This window comes from Molothrus aeneus, chromosome 22 (assembly GCF_037042795.1).
Source record: "Molothrus aeneus isolate 106 chromosome 22, BPBGC_Maene_1.0, whole genome shotgun sequence".
Taxonomy (NCBI): Eukaryota; Metazoa; Chordata; class Aves; order Passeriformes; family Icteridae; genus Molothrus; species Molothrus aeneus.
In genome coordinates this window covers 2,395,442-2,418,411 of record NC_089667.1, presented here as the reverse complement: position 1 = coordinate 2,418,411, position 22,970 = coordinate 2,395,442, and the positions used below count along the sequence as shown (strand labels likewise).

Below are 22,970 nucleotides of genomic sequence, written 5' to 3'. Positions count from 1 at the left end.
GAACTGCTCCCCAAGAAGGCAGGTTTGTGTTTTTCAGGAGAAACAAGTTGCCCTCCTTGTTTTATTTATCACATACATAAAATCAGTTTATGTCTATTTGATTTAAACTTAAACTTTCCTTTGAGGTTTATATTGCATTGTGTTTGTGAAGGAATTTTCAATAACTTCTGATCCTAGTTTAAAATTATTAAAAGCAGCTTTAGGTAATCAATACCTGCACTACAGCAGGAAATCAGACCTATTGGCAACTGTTGTTTTATGTTTACTAGTTTGAACTCTGGCCTCTGAAAATTCATGCTGGAGTTTCTCTGAAGCTTTTCTGGTATTAAATACCTTCCCTGGGAGATTTGCTTACTCCTGCACCCTTGTTGTTGACTCAGTCTGACTTTTCTGTTTAAAAGAAACCTTCAATAGTCTGTCAGTTTAACAACTATGAACAATGGTTTTCTGGGCCCAGAAAGTAAAAATACAGGTTTCTATATAGTTTTTAAAATGCTTTGGTTTTGGTATTACAAACATTTTTTTGAACTGTGTTGGGAATTTGGGTTTGAGGAGGCATAGCAGGAATGTGGAGAGAGAGAGGGAGAGACACCCCTATAGGTGTAGGGAGCTATAGATACATAGATGTATGGAAGATGGTAGGGACAGATTGCAAATAATTTAATCTGTGATTATGAAAATTACAAGTAATTGCATTTCTGTAGAGTTAGTCCCTTGCACAGTCTGGATCCTAGAGGAACCTGGCCTTAGAGGATTCAGATGAATTTTCTTCGTACAGAGTCTTACAATCAGGAATGCACTTGGCTTTTGCTTTCAGAGATGGAAATGACAGTTTTCCTCTTTATTTCAGGATACCTTTGATCTGTCATATGTGGGAAGAACGCTAAGAGAGCCATCTAAAAATGGGTGTTAAAACATTCACTCATAACTCCCCTGCTCACAGTCAGGAGATGCTGGGGAAGCTGAACATGCTCCGGAACGACGGCCACTTCTGCGACATCACCATCCGCGTCCAGGACAAGATCTTCAGGGCGCACAAGGTGGTTCTGGCAGCCTGCAGCGACTTCTTCCGCTCCAAACTCGTTGGGCAAGCAGAGGATGAGAGCAAGAGCGTGTTGGACCTGCACCACGTGACGGTGACGGGCTTCATCCCCCTGCTGGAGTACGCGTACACGGCCACGCTGTCCATCAACACCGAGAACATCATCGACGTGCTGGCCGCCGCCAGCTACATGCAGATGTTCAGCGTGGCCAGCACCTGCTCGGAATTCATGAAATCCAGCATTTTATGGAACACACCCAACAGCCAGCAGGAGAAGGTGCTGGATGCAGGACAGGAGAGCGGTGCAAACTGCAATTTCACCTCCCGGGACGGCAGCCTGTCTCCGGTGTCCTCCGAGTGCAGCGTGGTGGAAAGAACCATCCCCGTTTGCCGGGAGTCTCGGAGGAAGCGCAAAAGCTACATCGTCATGTCTCCTGAGAGCCCCCTCAAGTGTAACACACAAACCAGCTCCCCCCAAGTGCTCAATCCTTCCACTTCCTACCCAGAGTCCAGAAATCAGCCCGTGGACTCGTCATTAGCTTTTCCCTGGACTTTTCCTTTTGGAATTGATCGAAGACTTCAGTCAGAAAAGGTGAAGCAGGCGGAGAACTCTAGGACTTTGGAAATGCCTGGGCCCTCGGAGTCCAGCAGGAGGATGGCAGATTATGTGACTTGTGAGAGCACCAAGGGCAGCTCTCCCCTGGTGATCGAGGAGGACGTGCGAGTCAAGGTGGAGAGGCTGAGTGACGAGGAGGTTCACGAGGAGGTGTCACAGCCCGTGAGCGCATCCCAGAGCTCCCTGAGCGACCAGCAGACGGTCCCAGGGAGTGAGCAAGTGCAGGAGGATCTCCTGATCAGCCCTCAGTCTTCATCTATAGGTATGGCCATTTCTGCAGGTACACATCCCACCTGGCACCTGAGCACTGGGGATTTCATTGGAGGAAATCTGCCTCGTGGGTGTTCATGCTTTACTTTTTGAAACTTCCCTTTTTCCCCCTGATTTTTGAAATATTGCACATAAACTTGGAGTTCTTTAAATAACTTTGCAGAAGGCAACCCTTAGTCTTCATCTATAGGTATGGCCATTTCTGCAGTTACATATCCCACCTGAGCACTGGGGATTTCATTGGAGCAAATCTGCCTTGTGGGTGTTCATGCTTTACTTTTGTGAAACTCCCTTTTTTTCCCTGATTTTTGAAATATTGCACATAAACTTGGAGTTCTTTAAATAACTTTGCAGAAGGCAACCCTTCGTCCTTATCTATAGGTATGGCCATTTCTGCAGGTACACATCCCAACTGGCATGTGAGCACTGGGGATTTCATTGGAGGAAATCTGCCTCATGGGTGTTCATACTTTACTTTGGAGAAACTCCCTTTTTTTCCCTGATTTTTGAAATATTAAACATAAACTTGGAGTTCTTTAAATAACTTTGCAGAAGGCAACCCTTAGTCTTTATTTATAGGTATGACCATTTCTGCAGTTACATATCCCACCTGAGCACTGGGGATTTCATTGGAGGAATCTGCCTCATGGATGTTCATGCTTTACTTTTGTGAAACTCCCTTTTTTTCCCTGATTTTTGAAATATTGCACATAAACTTGGAGTTCTTTAAATAACTTTGCAGAAGGCAGCTGAGAATGGTGAGCCTGTGGTAACCCTCTTTATTCAGCAGAGGTTGATAACTCCTTTTTACCTTTAGTTGCCTGACTGGGGAAACTTAATTCTGCTTTCATTAGTGCCAAAAGGCATGATCTCAGCTGAGCTCCAGCATCAGATTTGAAAAGCCTGTGCCTGCAGCCACAAAGGGTTAGAATAGTGCTTTGCATCAGACATCAAATCTCATATAATCGTGACAGAGAGCCTTTGTAAGAGGATTTGCAAAATAAGTGGTGAAACACTGTCATCTTAATGCCCCAGACAAAAATAAAACCACACAGTCATAATATTGAGAATCTTTCCATTTCTGTGGGATTTGATTCTCAAGTTCCTTCTTCAAATGCTGCTGGTTGCTGAGAAATCTTTTTTCCATGAAAGACAATTTGAAACCAGTTTTGGGATCTTATAGCAGGCTGTTCTTTATTAAGAGCTAATACTTAAAGGTTACTGGAACAATCCCTTTTTTCCTCTGCACAGAATGCATTGAATGGCTTTTAGTAAATCAGAAGATAGAGCTTTTGCAATATTTCTAATTTAATTATCAAAATTTTGCCCAAGTCAGCTATTTTACTCTCAAGTGGCTTGAGCTGTGCTCAGCAGAGTTTGTTTACTGAAAGATTTTTAATAACTCCTGTTCTGTTTGAAGACTGGAAGAACGGCAGATGCACTGCTCTGCTTCATTCAAATAATGTGTAAGTGAAAGGCTGCCCCCATTAAGGAATTAAATAAACTACAGCACAGTAAAGAGTTGTAGCCTTGTAGCCTGCATTGTTTGTTTGCTTTGGTCAGTGCAACACTGCAACATCCCTGGAGAAAGTGAGATCAGGCTGACCCTCCAGAACTGCAACACACATTCAGTGCCAAACTATTCATAAAAAGAAATGAAATCTATCCCATCTATGCCATCCTGTGCTGTTGGATTGTTCTCCAGTTTGTATAGCTCACATGTTGATATTTTAGATTGTAATGCTTTTTCCAAATGAAAATGTTTTCTTTATTGGAGACAAGGATGTTTACCTTTGCTGAGGAACAGACTTCATGTCCTCTAGTTTAAATCTTTAAATGTAGTTTGGCAAAATATTGCACAAATTAAAAACTAAAAGAAACTTTTTGTTTGCTGGGGAGTCACCAGGAAAAGAGGTCCTTGTTCAAAAGCAGGCTGTGTTTGATTCAGTTTTAACTCATTGCAGTCAGAAGGGAAAGACTTTGCCAGGACCATGTGATAAGAGATGCAAATTATTTCATCAAAGTAATTATATCATCACAGACAAAATAGAACAAGAAGCAGTAATGATTAGAGAATGTTAAAAATAGCATATCAAGTGATATATATCATAAATATATAAATGAATATCACACCAAGGCAGCTTAAAGAACAAACTGGCTGTAAACTCCAGGCCCCAGATGGGTAATTTTGTGTGCATGGGTTAGAGAATCTCAGGCTTTAGTGATTATAATTTTTAAACTTAAATATCTGTCTTTGCTGTTAGTACAGCATGTCCTGCCTTAAAACAGCTGCAGAGAGAAGAAAAATGTGCCAGGGCAAAATCTTTAAAGTACAAATCTGCTCTTTGTCTTTGAATATGTTTGAATTAATATTTAGTGGTTTTGGCATAATAACCATCCTCAGAATGGTTTTTATTCATGTTTTGCTATAAAGGGAAACAGTGTTCTTGCTTTTTAGCCCAGTTATGATACTGCACACTTTGTAGCTAGAAAGCACTTTTTACCTCCCAAAAATGCATTACTTTATGCAGTAATGTAAGAATAGTAAATGGAGGCAGCAAGATATGTTAAAGTACAGCTTTTTCTCCCCTGAACACATTTTCCACATATAACTGCATATATTTATCTCAGTGTTTTATAGTGCATTTACAAAAGCATTCTTGCCTCTCTCTGATATTGCAAAAAGCTCTTATTCACTCTTTGGGAAATTTAAGAATTGTTCATTTGCAATTTATTATATTTGGAAGCACTTTATAATTTGGAAGGAGACGTGGAGCAGGGACTTGATAAATAAATCATTATGGTTACAAAACAGCTGTGTGTGAGAAGATACTCTCATAACTCATTAGCACTTTTGGCATTTGAGAGGTGAAGGCATGAAATGAAACCTAAGAGCAGTTGGGCTTATTTTTCAGTGGACTGTCACTGAAGTATTTCATGAGAAAGAAGGATAAATCAAAATGGGATTCACTTTTGTGCTTTATAGATTGCTTAGCTGATGAATTTCCCAAGTATAGTTTGTCACCTCTTAACAAAATCAAAAATTTTTATTTTACTAATTGTGAAGCTGCCAGAGATGCAATTTTCCTCTTGTCACTGGCCCCATAACATGGCATCACATTAAGACAAGAATCTCTCATTCTTTTTGACAGAATATGCACATTTTCTGCTTCACCTTTCCCATCTTTGTGCCTTCCCTTTGGTTTTCCATTTTCTCTGACACTTGCCAGCATACACCTAATTCTACTTGATTTTCTTGGTGAGCTTTAGGGTCCCCAAATTCAGGTTGCTCCTCTCTAATAAAGCAGAATTATTTCACCCCAGCAGCAAGAGCAGCTCATTGCACTGTTCTGCACTTTGCTTGTCCTCAAGGTGGAAGTGCAGGGAGGGAAATCTCCTTCCCCACCTCATGTCCCATGGATTCAGTGGGGCCATCCAGGGCTGCTTGACCAAACTGGTGCTGATGAGAGATGAGCAGCAGCCCCATCAGTGAATGAAGGTGTGGATTTGTTTTAGTGCTGCATTTCTCTGACATTTGCCAGTGTACACCTAATTCTACTTGATTTTCCTGGTGAGCTTTAGGGTCCCCAAATTTAGGTTGCTCCTCTCTGATAAAGCAGAATTATTTCACCCCAGCAGCAAGAGCAGCTCATAGCACTGTCCTGCACTTTGCTTGTCCTCAAGGTGGAGATGAAGGGAGGGAAATCTCCTTCCCCTCCTGTCCTCATGTCCCATGGATTCAGTGGGGCCATCCAGGGCTGCTTGACCAAACTCTGGTGTTGATGACAGATGAGCAGCAGCCCCATCAGTGAATGAAGGTGTGGGTTTGTTTTAGTGCTGCATTTCCTTGGATTCTGTTCCCCAAGCCCCTTGAGCTACATTTGCCCCAGTGCTGGTGAACTGAGCAGAGCTCTGGAGTGGTTTTGTTTGTACATTTCTCTAACAAACAGCTGTTTTGTCTTTTTTGTGTTGCATTTCTGATTTCCCAGAGGGCTCTTCCTGTCTCAGCTGCTTATCAATAAATGAAGATAATAAATTATCAGTTAATATATTTATGGAAGATTTGGACCACAAAAGTCATTTAGTGTGGCAGGTTTGAACTCCTTATTGCTCAGGAAGACCTGAAAAATTGACAAAATAGTCCCTTTAGGTGAATGTAACATTCCTGATTTTCAGTGCTAGTACTGGATGTGTTTTGAAAACTGGCTGTATTTAACATTTCCATTTTCTAGGTGGACCAAATATGTGCCCTTATTGAATTGTCAATTTACTGGGTAATCTGTGCAGAGAGAAGCTGCTTTGGAACAAGTTGCTTCTGGGTGTTGTAAATGACTTTCCCAAGGCACTTTTATTATCTTATCTCCCAGCTATCAGTGTCTATCAGAGATTTGGGAAAGCAAGCTTGATGTGTATTTACCTGCCCCCCCAACCCTTTTTGAACAGTTCTTTGCATTAAATTGCCCTTTTTTCTTTGCCTAGGCTCAATAGATGAGGGGGTTACAGAGGGACTGCCCACACTCCAGAGCACATCTGGCACCAACGCTCACGCAGACGATGATGATCGGTATGTACCAACCCGGGGTGCAAAGTGTTCTGCTCCAAGTGGCTGCTGTAATTTACCTCCCCAGCCTTAATCCCACAGTGTTTAGCTGTTCCTACATCAAGTTCTGGGTGTTGATCAAAGTACAATCAGTGCCTGGAGGGGCAGATGCTTTAGAAGAACGTAGGTGATGAAAGTCACAATCTGCTTACTCATTGCTTTTTGTTTCCTGTTTATTTCCAGGCAGCACTGGTGAAGAAAGATAGTCCTGTTCTTGCTGTTTCTTCATCATTGCTCTATATCAATAAATTTTAATTAAACCTCTATGTGAAACATGCATACTAAAGCAACCAACTGAAAACAAGGCCTAGCCCTGACTTCAACAAACCACACTAGTGCAAGCCATAGGAGAAGCAGAGCAGCCTTAAATCTCTTCCCCCAAACTTTCTGCCTGTAGTTCTTACCAAGATGCTGTGTGGCACTTGCTGTAAATATTTAGCAGGCTTTTGCTGTGCTGAGCTGAGTGATTTATTAAGGGAATCCCTTATAAGGGAAGGTTGGCAGAGAAAACCAAACTGAACTGGGTCTGTTTGGTCAAAGAGGCATCATGGTTCTGTTAGAGCCAAGGGGGGTACCCACCATGGCACACAGGGCTGCTCTCAGCTCCTCTGACTTCCAGTTCTGAGCTCTCCCCTCTCTCAGCACATTTTTCCAAACTGGGGTTTGTTAGACAAGTGGGTCTGAGGGAGAAGTGTGAACCTTTGGAAGTTGTTGCAGAAATTGTGTCAAGAGAAGTTCCCTATAGGGATAATAACCAAAAGCTGCATTTTCATAGCTCATAAAATCTTTCCTGTCATTTCCATCTCAAATCTGTCCCACTTCCCTTAAAAAGGGCAAAGAACTGCTTAGATAAGACTTTTTTGGGTGACATGGAAGATTTTATCTATCTGCTAACAAACCTGAGTATAAAAATAACACCCAGCACTTAAGGGTTGAATTAATAGTAGGAGCACATGTTGCACTTGAACTAATCCAGGCTTTGAAACCTGTAATTCTGAAGTCAAGTGGCACACATATTTTCAGCAGTGGATTATTTCAGAACTTTCCTATAAAACTGCAGAGCTTCAGCACAAATTGTGTAGAAAATTCAAAAGATAGAAAATTCTTTAAACACACTGAAAATTCCCACTAAAAGATCTCCTACATGCAGAGGAAAGAATATTTACCTTAGTTTATGCTCCAGTTTGAAAATAATTAGTCTCAGAGTGACAGAAGTATCAGGAAAATGAACTTGAATTTGCACCTTGTTTCAATAGCTACAAGTGAACTGGGAGTCATGGGGATTTCAGACTCCAGAACTACCAGGTGATTTATTTTATAAATTCAAATGAAAGTGTCAAGAATGTTCTGATTCCAAGAACCAGTTGAATGTTTAAAATGGTGCTTCCAAGACCTGAGCAGGGGTTTGTATTTGTCTTGTCAGTGCTTTCAAATACACTGGGACAGCCCTTCAAGCATGACTTAAATTCCCATTTCAAGCATGGGATGGACACAGCAGCCAATAAATATGGATTGTTGTTCCCTGTGCAGCAATTTGGACACACAGTTTTGGGTGCATAAGAATTCTGAATAAAGTAAAACATGTTTCTCTAGCTGAATCAGAAAAAAAAAAATCAATACATTGTACAGATGGAGAAAATTCCCTTCCCAAATTGTTTGAATGTTTCATGCACCCTTAACTCCATATTGTACATTTCTTTACCACTAGGAATTCTCAAAATGTCAAAATCAGTTGTGTGTGCCCAGTGCAAATTAATATTGAGAAATGTATATTGTAATAAGCATTTATTATATTAATAAATGTAATATATTACATTTCTATTTCTGAAACAAAGCAAAAGACCAGTCCCTCTAAAGGCCTCTCAATATTACATCCCTGTCACTGTGGAAGAATCATAAACATTTCAAAAACTAAGATGTCTTCTCTCTTGAGTTTCTGTCTTAAATAATTAACATCATTAATTTGGCCTCCTGCATAATCAGTGTTTCATAAACAGTAGGTCACATGTAATTGTTGTCAGCTTAATAGGCACACAGGAGTCTGTTAAGTATTAAAATGACTGCTCCAGTGAAGTCTCATCTATTCTTTCTCTGCTATTTCACATTTGGATTGTTACACACTTCTAATCTTGCCTGCTTTAACAGTTGGTCTCTGTATCAGTTTGTGGCTACACTTAAAAAGGAGTTGCTCAGTTATAAAAGTTATAAAAGGTCTCTCTGATCCAATAGAATGAGAACCTCCACTTCTCTAAAATAATAGTTATTTACAAATAATGAACATTTCCAGGTTCACTGGCATTTTGACATTCACGTTTGTCAGAGTTTAGTTCTGCATAGTTAAATATGTAAATAATCTCAGGGTGAAAAGAAGAAAAAGTGCAAGTAGGATATTTCAGTGACAACATTTGAAGCCTCTCTCTCTATGTAGCTGGTACAGAAGCTCTTGGAGATGTCAGACAAATCTCAGCTGTTAAATGCCATCTTGATCACAAATTGCAAGTCTTGAAAAATTAGGTAAATGTGGGGGGAAAAGAAGCAGGGGAGAAAAATCTAATAATGTTTCAAATATAATCTCTTCATGGTGCTAAGTTATGTCACCAAATAGGCATTTCACCCTGCTGGCAGTGTGAGCATGGGAAAAGACAAGCCAGGCACTGATAGCTGGGGAGCCTCTGGTTCCCACTGGATCTGCTTTAATCAGCCCTCCTCACCATGAAAGACAGATGAAATAAAACCCAGGCTTTCATTTCAATTTCTTCTATGGAGTTGTGCCCATAGCACTTCTCCAGTGGAGGAGGTGGCACCAGCACAGGCTTGGAGGGTGAGTGAGCCCAGGAGAGCTGGGAACAAAAGGAGAGCTCTGGCTCCTGAGCTGGAAACAAAAGGAGAGCTCTGCTGCCCTACTTTGGGTGTCTCCTGAGAAAGCTCCAGCAGCACAACGTGCCTGTGCCTCCTCACAGTCCCCTAACACAGCAGTGAGGGAGGCAGCACCTAAGGAACTTGTCAGAAGATGAAATTCTTTGTTGTCACAAAACCCAAATGTTATTCTTATATGAGCACACTACATGTATAAAAAAGGAAGTGGAGTGCCAGGCTTGGTCAGGAATTTGGTTAGAAAAATCAGAACCTATGTTTAAAATGCTCTCACTTATTTCAAAAAGCCTCAGTTGATGTTTTTTAGACCCCAGAATGGCAAAGAGCTCCATTCTGCCAGGCCCAGGACAGAGCTAGTGACTTTGCTCTTGCAAATATTCCCTTTATCACAGATCAACAAGTCTGTCACATCTCTTGTTTTCCACAGCTCTGGGACCCTACTGTGTATAAAAAGTCAAGGACAAGAAAATTTCTTCTTTAGTGCAAATCTTCTTCCAGTGCCATGTGAGGTCAGAAATCCTTAGGGTTTTACAGACTGAGTGATACTAAACTCTACAGCAAACCCTTTAATCTTGTGTGTATCAAGAATACCTGGTGCTCTCTCTCCAGATAAATTTTACAACTGGAACTTTGGCTGCTGAGAATTCTGTCCTCACAGTTGCAGTGCCATCCTTTTCCAGAGTAAAGACAGTTTAAGTGTTGATTTTAAAGAGATGATCCTAGTTCTTGCCCTCCTGTGCTGAACTTGTGAATTTTTGTATGATGCCTAGGAAAATGTATTTGTGCCAAGTGCATGTTTCATTTGTGTGAGTGTTAGAAACCCCCAAATCCAGCATAACCCTGAAGGCAGCCCTCTGGGCCTGAGGGGGAAGCAGAGCAGCAGAAGGATTTCCTCAGTTAGGAAAACTTTCTGACTGTGAGGAGACACCATTGCATCTTTTCTCAGGACTTTTCAGACGTTTCAGTTTAGTAAAGCTGAAGTTGCAATGTGCTGGCCATGGAATGAACAGTCAGGGTTAGAGCAGTTCCCTGCTGCCAGTGATGGCTGATCTTTCAGCAGGCTGGCAGCAGCTGAAATGGCAATTTCACCAAAAATACAGACCTTAGTGCTCAGGGAAGGGAACCCCCAGGTAAGTACAAACCCTGTTTGTACCAGCAGATTTGTTCCTGTTTCACTGTGCCCTTTAGCAAGTTCCTTGCCAGAGGACTTGGATTAGAGCACTGTAGTTCCCTTAAACAGTTTGCAGCTGGAGGCTATGGAGGAGCAATTAGTCAGTTTTAAATAAATTACTTTGAAAGTTAAATTGTTCCTCATTGCAGTTCATGTGCTGTTCTTTAAACACAGCACTGGAGCTCTTTGAATCAGACAAGGAGCAAGTATTGCTTCATTAGATTAATATTTTAAACTTAGAAATACGCAGTTGTAGATGCTAGTATTTGTTGATGGAGCTTGGATTGAGATGAAAAATTAATTGGCTTTAATTTCATTTGTAAATATCACTGAAGCTGCAAAATACTCCTTTGCTTTTCATTTGCTCAGCTCTATAAACTCTTCCTCAGGGAATGTTTAGTGATTGCAAGTCATCGATGTGCTGGAGAAAATGCTCACGCCTGGAAAATAACATTCAGTTCAGTTTGCAGTTGTGCTCAGACCCAAAGAAACAGAACTCTGAGCTTATTCCCTGGGTGTGCTCTGATGTGCAGAGTCAGTGACTGTAAGATTTCAGGTGCAGATCAGACACATTGCTACAGACCCAGAGATTTCCAGAATAAATGAGATTTCAGCAGAACTGTGACGTGCCAATCTCTTCCTTCTCACACAAAAGCCCTCAAGGTTCAGATTTTTGCAGAGGAGGCTTCTTGGCTGGTTTTGTAAATAAAGTGCCTTTTTTCTTTGTAGTCTGGAGAACGTTCAGTATCCCTACCAACTCTACATTGCTCCTTCCACCAGCAGCACAGAGAGGCCCAGCCCCAACGGTCCCGACAGACCCTTCCAGTGTCCCACGTGTGGGGTGCGCTTCACCCGCATCCAGAACCTGAAACAACACATGCTCATCCACTCAGGTGAGAAACAGCCCTGCTCCCCCAATTCCTGACTCTCAGCCTTGTAATAATGCAGCTTTTCCACTCACCTGCCAAGTGCTTCAGAGTTGATTTCAGGAAGACTGGGTAGAGGTTGTGGTTGAATGCTTGTTGTGATCCCTGCAGTCTGACTGATAGTTGTGCTCGTGGATAATCAGCATTTGTGTGGACTGAAAAAAACCTGATTGCCTGCAACTCATCAGGATAAGTAATTTTCCTGAAAAATATCTGAGATGAAATAAAGTATACTTGGTCCTTTTATTGCACTAAAGAAGTAGATTGAAATTCTTCCTCTGCCATATTGCAATTCTCTGCTGTGTTTCAGAGGAGACTTGCAGCCATAAGAAAATAGTATCTGTGTCCTTGCATTGAAGGAGGTTGTATGCCTTTGGATTTCAGACTTTTGGGAAGGATTGCAGGACAACTGAATTGGTTTCATTATCAATTTAGCTCCTGCAGGTAGCACAGGCAGCCAAAGGTTTATGGGAATGCCTCCTCTGGGCCTGGGTCCCCAAATTCATTTTGATTTCTAACCCAGCATGAACTCCCCAATGTCTTTGCTATTGGTGTTTTCAAGACTTGTCAGCATTATGTGGCAATAACATTGACATTTGGGGCAATAAAGGGAATATTGAAAGGTTATTGCACTTGGCCACTAAGTCTCATGGTTTAGCATCTCCTGGTTTGAGTCTGACTCTTGCCTGCACACAGAAGCTGAACCATTCTGGGACAGAGCAGCCACAACTGACAAGGTGTAATTTTTCCCTGTCAACAATTATTTGTCAAATCCTTTCAAGCAAAATAGCCAGATATGTGTTTAATACTTGAAAAAGCAAATTCTGTGGGTGCAAAATGATCCCAAGCCTGTGTTAAAATCTGACAGCAAAGCATCTCTGGTCTGCCTGTCAACTGACAACCCCTGGGTAAAGTTGGGAGAGCTTTGAATAGCTGGTTTAGAATAATTAACATGCAAAAGAACTCTCAAAGCTTGTAAATGTTGAAAGTGTTTTCATGTGAGTAAAATGGCTAAAGAGATTTCCCTCAAACTACCAGAGGAAATGGGTGCCCTTGGACAGTAGGAAAGCATGAAAAGTTTGAGCTCCACCAGACCATATTCCAGTTTATTAACTTGTTTTCACATGCTTAACAGGGCATTTCAGTGTAACCTTAACTACAGCTTTCTCTGTCTAAAAGCCCTCAATTAAAAGTTCACCTCCTGCTTTGAAAGTAAGAGAAGCAGAGTGAAAGACTGGGGGAATTAACAGCCAGGGCTGATGCACATTCAGCCTTTTGAGAAAATCTTTTTTATTCCTTGACAGCCCTATTATGAATAGAGCTCCATATTCCAGATTCTTAACCTCATGTTTGGATTTTCCCACTTTCTGCAGTTCACACTTTTTATTAAATCCTAAGGTTTTGGTGACTCAGACTTTTATCTTGTAATAGTTCTGTTTGTATGATTACACACTCAGCCACTGCAACATATTGCAGAGCTCGCATGTTTTAGGGTAAGAAATGAAAAATTAACTAGGAGCTGAATTTCTAGAATTAATACAAGAAAAAAAAATCTGAATTAATACAAGAAAAAAATGAGAGGCATGAAGCTCAGCTGTCTTAGAGAGCTGTCTGTCATGCAAAGCTGCCGAAAATTCTGTGCAGCAAGGTTCCCACGCAATATAAAGGCTCCTACTGCCCCTTTTATCACCATTCCTGCTGCATTACAGGGGCGTCCCTGTGCACAGTCCCCTTGCCAGAACACTTCTCTGAGGCCAAAGGCAGCCAGAAAAAAACATTGCAATTAAGAGCAGGCTGATAATTGCATTGTTGGGAACCAGTCTGGCACAAGAATGTGCCGAGATCAAAGGAGTTCAAAGGCACAGGAGATGGCTGCAGCATCAGGGCCTTGTGCCTGTGCCTGGGTGTTGCTGGTCAGGGGCTCTGTAGAAATCACAAATGGGACAGGACTGTTGAGGAACGTGCTCTGAGCTGTTTTATTTTTTAGCATCAGTCTCATTACATGGTTATGACAATGGGAAGATGCTATCAGCTCTAATCACAGTTCTGCTGTCTCTAAAGCCTGCCTTTTGCAGCTTTCCCAAAAGCCTCTGATTTTATAAATTCCCACACCTGGGGATCTTGAATCCACAGGGGCTTGAAATCGTTTAAACCATGGGGAAGGAGCCTTGGGACAGGTCACAGCCATGAGTGTTGGGAAGGATGAAAGTTTGACAAGAAAGTCTCACAGATTTGTGTGCTTGGCAGAAAGATTTTTAAATGTAGAGTCTGAAGAAGGAATAGAGATGGAAGCAAGTTTTGATATAGAAGAAATGAATTGCTGAGCCAGTCTTGCTGGATAACCAAGGAGGCAAAGGGTGTGTTAGTTAGAAGGGGTTTGTATGGCTTAGAGCAAAGGATAAACCCACCCCAAACAAGAAAATGTTTATATCAAACAGAAAGAGAGCACAGGCAAACAAGGCAGCAAATGTTGCAAGTAGAAAAAAGGTCTCAGAATTTTCCACAGCAAGAAAACTGAAAAACAACTTCTAGCTTAAACTGTAATGTACTGACTTTGAGTGATTGGAGAACAGTAACATGAATATGGTAATTACAGTAGTTATGATAGGCTGTAGATAATAGTTAAGGTATAGATTGGTTCTACTGTATTAAGATGCTCAGCAAAGAAAAGTATAGAATGCATTGTAACCAAAAGAAAAGTCTATAATGCAGTGTAACCAAAACCAAAGGGCTCCAGGCCTGCCTGCAGCTGGAGCTCACAGCTGTAGGCACAGCTCTGTCACCCACACTCTGGACTGCTGTAACCTCTTGGATGGAATAAACTGCATTTTGGATACAATGAACTGCATTTTGGATACAATAAACTGCATTTTGTATACAATAAACTGGATTTTGGTACAATAACCTGCATTTTGGAGAGCCCCTGGAGTCCCACATCTCTCATTTCAGCTCTTACAGTGGCACCCAACGTGAGGCACCATTAGTAAGAGCCTGAATGAGAGATGCAGGTCTCCAGGCCTGCCTGCAGCTGGAGCTCACAGCTGTAGGCACAGCTCTGTCACCCACACCCTGGGCTGCTGTAACGTCCTGGATGGCATAAACTGGATTTTGTATACAATAAGCTGTATTTTGGATACAATAAACTGCATCTTGGATATAATAAACTGCATTCTGGAGAGCCCCTGGAGTCCTGCATCCCTCATTTCGGCTCTTACACCTGAGATTTCCTGGAGGTTGTCCCGAGGGAGTGCAGCTCTGCTCTAATTGTTTCTGCCTTTTTAAAGTTAACAGCAAATCTCTTTTTCAAGCAGAGCTTTGCTGTGAGCACCTAGAGCTGCTGTCTGTGGGGAGGATTGTGCCCTGTGTTCCACGGGTGAACGTGTCTGTGCTCTCTCCCACAGGCATTAAACCCTTTCAGTGTGACCGCTGTGGGAAAAAGTTCACCCGAGCTTACTCGCTCAAGATGCATCGCCTGAAGCACGAAGGTAAACGCTGTTTCCGGTGCCAGATATGTAGTGCCACTTTCACTTCCTTCGGGGAATATAAACACCACATGCGGGTTTCCCGGCACATTATCCGCAAGCCTCGGATTTACGAGTGCAAAACATGCGGCGCCATGTTCACCAACTCTGGAAATTTAATCGTTCACCTGAGGAGCTTGAACCATGAAGCGTCAGAGCTAGCAAACTACTTCCAGAGCAGGTGAGGTGCACAGCAAAAACCTAACAGGGAAACTTGCTTTTTTCTTTTTTTTTCTCTTTTTTTTCTTTTTTTTTTTATCCTTAGATCATCATTTCCTGCTTTCAGGGCAGCCTGCTGTGCCTCTCATCAGGTTGCCAGCTAATTGCAGTCAGATTGATTCCTGCTCCACTCTCTGTTGTATCTGATCTGTCTTACAGCATGGGAGCTATATAGGAGGCTACTGAAGAATCCAGTGATATGCAGAGGCTGGTTCTGGGTTACTTAATTTCTCTTTTCAGTAGTACCTATGGCCAGGCCAACGGTGTGAAGCCACAGTGTTCTGTCCTACAGTATCTGTGATTTGATATTGATTTGCTTTTCAAAATCTTGTACATAGTCTGTTCACTTTCAGAGGGCACAGACTTCCTACTTCATTTTAAGTGGTTGCTTAACACTGTGGAAAGATTGCATGACTCCAGACCTTCTCCTTTCTCATTTTCTAGATAACATTACTAAATGATTAGACTCATAGTTTTGGAAATAGTAAGGGCCACTTGGACATTTTTTATCAGGCCAGAAAAGACTTGGCATATCTCACAAATGCACTGCTAAAGACTATTAAAAGAGTTCTGAGGTGTCAGACGAGCACTGTGTTCTCTCATTGATATAAAAGTAATTGTTGGAATTTGAGAAAATATAAAAGTTGGATGAGAGAAATTGAAGACAGGAAGATCTTCCAGCTCTTAAATCTTAGAGAGAGTGCAGCTTGGTGTGTGTAATCATCTGCCTTCAGCAATGCAAAAAATGCAATGTTCTGAATGTTACAGCATCACAATCCCACCCCTCCTGATTTCCAGACATTATTCTTCTTCCCATAAAAAACATTTGAGTATTTTGTTCTATTTGATTAACTCAGAAGTGACGTAGGACGAAAAAGATTGAAAAACAAAGCAGGAAAGCCAGTTGTTTCAGCAGAATATTGTTTAAAAGTACAAGTGCTTCATATCTGTGGGCTTACACAGTTTTTGTTCTTGGCTCTTGTGCAAACAGTCTGCAGGGTGATGCCCTGGTTGTGGTAAGCACTGCATTGTTGTCAGCAAATTAAAGTCATATTAAAGGGTGTGATTTTAGTTGCCTGTAGCCCTTCCTTCAGTCTGATTTGACAAACATGAGGTTTAGCAGAGCTGGCTGTGAGCTTGGGTTGGAGCAGTGAATGCTTCTGTCATTTAAGGATTTCTTTTGACTGAGGCATTGCCAGGTGAACCGAAGCATACAAATGTGCATATATATGGTACATGTATATACTTGTCTCGAGACAAACTTCATGTCTGGTGCTGAAAACTTGCAAAGAAATTTATTTCCATTATGTCCTCATGCTCTGAAAGTACAACTGGAGCTTTTGGTAGGTTTTCTTTGGATCCACTCAGGCCTCAGCTGTTAAGAGTGCATAGCACAAGAGTTGTTCAGGAAGGATTAAAAGGGGAAGGAGATGCAATTCCATACTTTTCTCAGGAGTGTGATACATGTCAGGATCACCCCCCCACTGCAGCTGGCAGCTCCCTCTGCCTTCAGCTGCCTCACCTGTGCCCCTGGTTCTACCCTGCCCACTCAGAGGGAAGTCCTGCTGCTGCTCTGGGGGATGCTGTTCCTCAGACATGGAAAGGGCCACGTTTTGGCAGTGCTGAACTCATTTTTGTTTCTATTTTTAAAGCCTGAGTGCTCCCTTTTTTTCAATGAGGTTTTCAGTGCCAAATGTGTTCCAGACATTAACTTTCATTCTCATCAAGGTGATACAATCTAATCATAAGAAGTTGCTGTGTAGGAAATACGGATGTGAAATAGATGCCACTGAATAAATTCTGCGTGTGTGGAAATGAGAACCGGGTTATGGTGCTTAGTGGAGTATGTCAGTGCCATGATCTTGGCCAATGTGAAATGAGTACATTTGTTCTCTGTCAATGTAGTTTGTGTGATGGAGCTGATACCATAGTGTGAGAAATGACATTTCTCTTCTGTCCTTTACCCCTCTTCCAGTGACTTCCTAGTACCGGACTACTTAAACCAGGAACAAGAGGAGACCCTCGGGCAGTATGAGCTAGGGGAGCATGGCTTTGAAAGCAACTCTTCTGTCCAAATGCCTGTCATTTCACAGGTGTCATCTACTCAGAATTGTGAAAGCACTTTCCCCTTGGGGTCTCTGGGTGGGTTGGCAGAGAAGGAAGAAGATGTGCCAGAGCAGCCAAAGACTAACACCACTGCTGAGGCAGCCGCGGGTGACCCTCCCAAACCGGAGCTGTCATCTATTACTATCGAATAATTCATGGTTTGGTTTCATTTTTGTTCTTTGGAAAGTGCCTGTGTTTGGTCCTGTACATTTTAATTTAATTTTTTTAAATGAAAAGTGGGGAGATTTTCCCCTTTTTACTTTGTAAGCTACGCTTTAAACTGAAAACTGCAACAGATGTTACATTATTTTTCATGACTGAATGATCACTTCTGTGAAAATATTTAAGACTGATTGCACAAAAAAGATCTTGTCAGAACATCATGGAAGCTGTGATACACTTCTAAAGAAGAACAACTGATTCAGATCACTTTAACTATTCCTTCTTCCACAGTTAGAGCAGCTCATTAAGTTTCTCTTGCTTCTGCAGGCCCTCTGGTTAAGGGAAAGAAATCAGAGGAAACCTTTTTCAAATGATAAACAAAAGGATGCATTGGAAACCATGATTGAACAGTTTTGACTAGTTTTGAGTGGATGCTTTAATCTTCTGCATAAAGAAGTGACACTTCCTATATGTGCCTGCTGTTTTTCAAAGCCCTTACTGTGCCCTGTGCTTGGAAATGGTGAGCGGTTTTGAAAGGAACAGTCACACACTTCTTCAAAACACACCATCCCTGTCCAGCCCAGATGAATGCCAGGTATTCCTACTTCTTCTGTTCCAGTCCTTTTAGAAACTGCTTGATCAAATAGCCTAAACAGATCAGCCCAGCTGAGGCTAGGCATGGAAAGTCTAAAGGTGCCCCAGGAATTGGGAATGATGGAGAAGTGTTCAGCCATGCAAGCCTGACAAATATCTCCTGACTGTACCTGTCTGTAGATGGGGAGCCACAAAGGGAAATGAAGGTTTTCCCAAACTGAAATTCTTAAACCATGGCCAGATTATTTGCAGTTCTGATCATTGCCCCCTCACATACACACTGTGTTTTTACTAATCTGAGATTTAGCTAGAGGGAGTTTACAGATTGGAAAAAATAAACTCTTTTGTGCATTATTGCACTTTTTTTTTTGTTTACACATATGTATGTATAGTTTCAGAGATTTTTACTAGCCTGTTTTGGATAAAACAAGCAATTTATTCTCTCTAAGGACAACTTTCTAACCAACAGGGGGCTGTTTACAAAAAGCCTATAGAGCAATGATGAATTGTTCCTGTTTCAAAACACTTTAAATCCTTGCCAACTCGGTTTATTAAAGGCCATTACTCCAGCTACACACACAGCTCAAGCAAGCAATAAACTGAAATATTTGCAATTTCATTTTTCCATATTTAGAAAAAGCTACGAATGGAGGGTGTGGGATTTTCAGAGCAGTGAGTCTTGTTTGGTCGAGGCTGTTTGGGCTCAAGTACTGCTTTGAAACCTAAATTAGGAAGTACATTAGGAGATTTGTGATTTTTCTTACAGCTTCTGAAGTTAACTCAGTGTTTGATGCCAAATGCCCATGGCCTACAGATGATGTGCTGAGTGAGTAGGTAGTGCTTGATCTCAGTATTCCAAAGGCATGATACACTCCCTTAGTTTTGAGTCTTGTTTTTTTTTTGTTAATTGCTATTTTCTGTTCTTTTCCGGATTTGTTTTATGCAAACATGAGGAGGAAATGAAACCAATAGAGAAAGGTTGCTCCTGAAGAAACAGAAGACACAAAAGTCGTATTATATTGCACATCAATTTGTATTCAGGCAGCCTAGGCAGCTCTGATACTCTCTGAGACTGAGTTCTTTCTATTACTAGCCAGCTTTTGTAAGGAAAAAAGTTTATTGACCTTTGGAAAGTGTTTAAAGGGTTTCAATGACCTCAACAATTTTTCTCTTTTTAGGTTAAACCCACATATTTTAGTTAAATAGAGTGAAAACAGTTGGGATTTAAGTACTTTCCGGGTTGCTGGAATGAGGTTTCTCCACCAGATCCGAAGGGTGTTTTAGAAACATGCTGCAAAGAACTTCTGTGCTGCAATTCAGTCTTGATTATATCTACCTTTGTGAGGCTTCTTAAAAGGGCTTGAAGGAGAAATGCTTTTTCTGGGCTGCTGTACTGTGAAATAGCCCAGTGCCTGCTGATGAGCTGAATTTAAGAGACCATTTCTCTTGCACTTGGGATTTCTCTGAGAAGCCAGTGAGACAAGACAATGCCTTTTGCTGAGCTTTATTCTGACCTAGAGGGCTACAACACTGAGCTCAAACCCAGCGTTTTCTCTTTTTCCTGACATGTTCCACAGGTAAATGAGAGTCCTTTGTGAGTCATGTTCTGAACAGTGCTTCACTCAAACCACATTTCCTGACTGCAGAGATGTAATAATCAAAGGTGGTCAGGTATGAGCTGGAGGACATAATCTGATCATTAAAATCTGATCATTTTCATCCCTGAAGTATTTTGCTAAAGAGTTCATTGGTGAGAAGGTACAAACACACCACACACATACCTGGATATTGGATTTTTAAGACTTAAAATTTTGAGTCAGAAGGCAAATTGCTTTCAGAATACCAAAGAGAAAGGGGAAAGTTACAAAGACTTTATAGCTCTGATCTGTTCTTCCTTGAAAAGACATAAGGATCATTAACACCGAGGTACAAGGCAAGGCCTGGGGTTCATTTTTCATTGCACTGTGTGTTACACATTATCTTTTCAGCCTCCTAATCTCTGGGTAACATCTTAATTTAGTTCTCACTTTTCAATCTGGTTCAACTGGAGAGAGTTCTTGGAGGATTTGGTTTGGTTGGTTTAGGGTTGGGTTTACTTGTTAATTTTCCTGTCTGCAATTGTTTCTTGTTAATATCTCTTTTCTCCATAGAAATGAATACGGTTTAAATGCAAACACCTTTTTATTCCTCCTCTCTAAAACTTGTTGGAAGTGTTCAGTTCTTTGAAATGCTGGTGTTCTTCACAAGAGAGATGTAAAAACACAGGACATCTTAAAACAATTTCTGTTGCTAATGTGCTCGGATTCCAAACAGAGCAAGAGAGATAACTAAAATAGAAAAAACTTGCCTTAAACTACACTTGGGATTAAACCTAAAACATCGATTTCTTTCAGTACATTATCAGAGGGTTTTGAATTCTGGGATGCATTTTCTTATTTCTTCTTAGCTTTTTTTCCCTCCCTCCCTCCCTCCCAAAAAAATCCATTCTTTAGTATGCATTTCTGTGTCTGCTAGACAAGGGTCAGGGCTGATGTGGTTCAGCCCTCCTGCTGCAAGCAGAGTGAGCCCAAGTGCTGTTCCCACAGCTGGAGTTCAGTTGTCAGGCTCGCAGAGACCACGGCCAAGTCTCTCATACTGAGAGATCAGTAGACTCGGGTATTGAAAATGGTTCTGGGTTCACATGGATTCTGAGTCTAAAAGATGTGAATTTAAACTTTTTAAAAAAGTAATAGCTGCCAATGCAGTCAGATATATTTTATAAGACTATGATCCCTATATGTCCCCTGTGGGATGGAGTTTTATTGTTTTTAAGCTATGGTTTAAGGTTTTATATGAGGGCTTCAGGCACTTCTTGGTCGCTGGTTCCACCCTGCAGCCCCGGGTTGGGAGGGCTGAGGTGAGTGCTGGTCTCTCTCAGAGACAAACCAGGAAGCATTTTATATGCAAATCCAGCAGGAGCTTTGTGCACCCTGCAGGGATGAGAGAATTCAGATGGAGGAGCACCTGCTGCTCCTACATCCATTGCAACTTCCACACCATCAGAATATGGAAAATAGCTGATTTTCATTCAGGCCGCTCACGTTCCAGTTGTGCTCACAAGGTGAAATCCTGTTTTGGAGGGTTCTCATCTCCAACTGTAGACATAATAAATCCCATAGCATCGTGATGATGGCAGGTAAGAGGGTTCAAGACAGTGCCTCCCCACATCAGAGGTACCTGGTAAATAGAGTGGGTTCCAAGTATTTGAGGAAATGTACCATAAAAGAAACAAATGTGAATTTTTTTAGTGCAACAGTACTTACTGCTCTGGATTTTTGTTCACTCCGTGTTCTAGCACAGTAACTCTGTGTCCCACAGCTCTCAGCTACAAATCTGGTTGCACTAAAAAAAAAAAAGTGGAATCTGGTGCTGCCAGCCCGTGTGGCAACTGTACCTACAGTCTTCCTGAGGGTTGCTGAAGTCCCCAGAAGAGTGATTTTGTTTCACCATTCATTTAGCTGATGCATGCTTTTGATATTCTGACCTGTAACCCTGGCTACACCGAGTCCTTGGACAGCTTCCTTGCTCTGTTCTGCAGTGCCTTCACTCAAGGTGCTGCCCCATGGTGAAACCCCAAAGAGGGAAAAGTGGAAGCTGGAGGGAAAAAAAAATGTGAATTAAATTATTGTTGGGCTTCTTTGTGCATTTTAGTAACAGTGAAACCCCCTTAACTGTGCCAGTCTCCAGTCACCAGCCGTATATCCAGTCATCATCTCATCCACAGTACAGCTTCTCTTGTTGATGCTGGCCACAGCTAGATTACTTGGCATGTTTATTGACCTAACAGAATTGGTTTTGGGTTTTGGTTTTGTTTTTTAATGTATACGATGTTTAAATACACTTCACATTTTATATAATACTATCTGGCTATTAGTATTTTTCAGGAACCATAGTTCTTGGTGGCTATATATATTTTTGTGACTTTTTTTGTAAACTAAGTGCCGTTTCAACGTTACAATCATTTTTAGAGTTATTGTAATCAATGTGAATATCATGTTTTTTCAAATCTGTTCTGAGCCTGTAGTGTTTGCTTTGTGATCATATGTGTAATGTATATATTCTGTATAGTTACATTGTATTGAAATACTAGCTTGTTTGATATAAGAAAAGTATGTATTGGGTACCTTTTTGCTAGCCTGGTTGTTTAATCTTTAAAAAAAAAGTTCCAAAATACAAAAAAAAAAATCTCCAAACTGGTCCCATTATAGGTCAAAATTAAGGGGGGAGAAAAACTAGTTTTGAGTGTCTTTGGATAGAAATATGAAGCTAAGATTTTTCATTAAAATATTAATGTTTTATGGAGTATATATTTGCTTTGTGTGGTTATTTAGCTCTGGCACTGTTTGCCTTGCAGTACAACTGAGTAACCTGGACCTTCAGTGAGAAGGTGCAACCCTGCCCCTTGAGCCACATTCTCCTATAGCTTTGCTTATAACCAGTCCCAAAAGAGCTGATGTGAGGAGAACTCGCTGGTGCTGAAGCTGTCACTGGGAGAAAGGACAAAATTAACATTAATAGATGGTTGGAGAAGTTACATGAGTAAAGAGTATTAAGAATAAAGAACACATTTCTGTTTCATTTTCCTTTGTATATTAGATTGCCTTCTGTTCATGTTCTCTTTAGACCCCATTCTGCAAAAGTGCTGGGGCCAACTTTCCTTGGGGTGATGTTGATGGAAAGCCAAGGGGGAGCCTCATCAAATCAGCCAAAGCAGAAGGTGTTTAAAAGTTCAGTAGGCAGTCATTGTAGTGGCAGCTGTGAGCTTCAGAGTCATGAAACAGCCCAGAGTGTGGGGCTTAAAATCCATCTCTGCTGTTTCTACAACCCTTG

General features: G+C 41.4%; 1 protein-coding gene across 3 annotated transcripts in view; it reads left to right on the top strand.

Moving 5' to 3' along the window:
* Window positions 1-22,445, top strand: part of ZBTB44 (zinc finger and BTB domain containing 44) — a 39,546-nt gene extending 17,101 nt beyond the window's left edge. Inside the window, exons 2-6 of one of the 3 annotated variants that reach the window (XM_066564353.1) lie at window positions 851-1,920; window positions 6,408-6,492; window positions 11,354-11,466; window positions 14,901-15,201; window positions 17,215-22,445. In XM_066564353.1, the coding sequence (XP_066420450.1) occupies window positions 903-1,920; window positions 6,408-6,492; window positions 11,354-11,466; window positions 14,901-15,201; window positions 17,215-17,497 (1,800 nt within the window). In that variant the 5' untranslated portion in view covers window positions 851-902 and the 3' untranslated portion in view covers window positions 17,498-22,445. Of the gene's footprint in view, window positions 1-850; window positions 1,921-6,407; window positions 6,493-11,302; window positions 11,467-14,900; window positions 15,202-17,214 lie in introns of all 3 variants that reach the window. The other 2 variants (XM_066564352.1, XM_066564354.1) reach the window with 2 other exon arrangements.
* The last annotated feature ends 525 nt before the right edge of the window (window positions 22,446-22,970 follow it).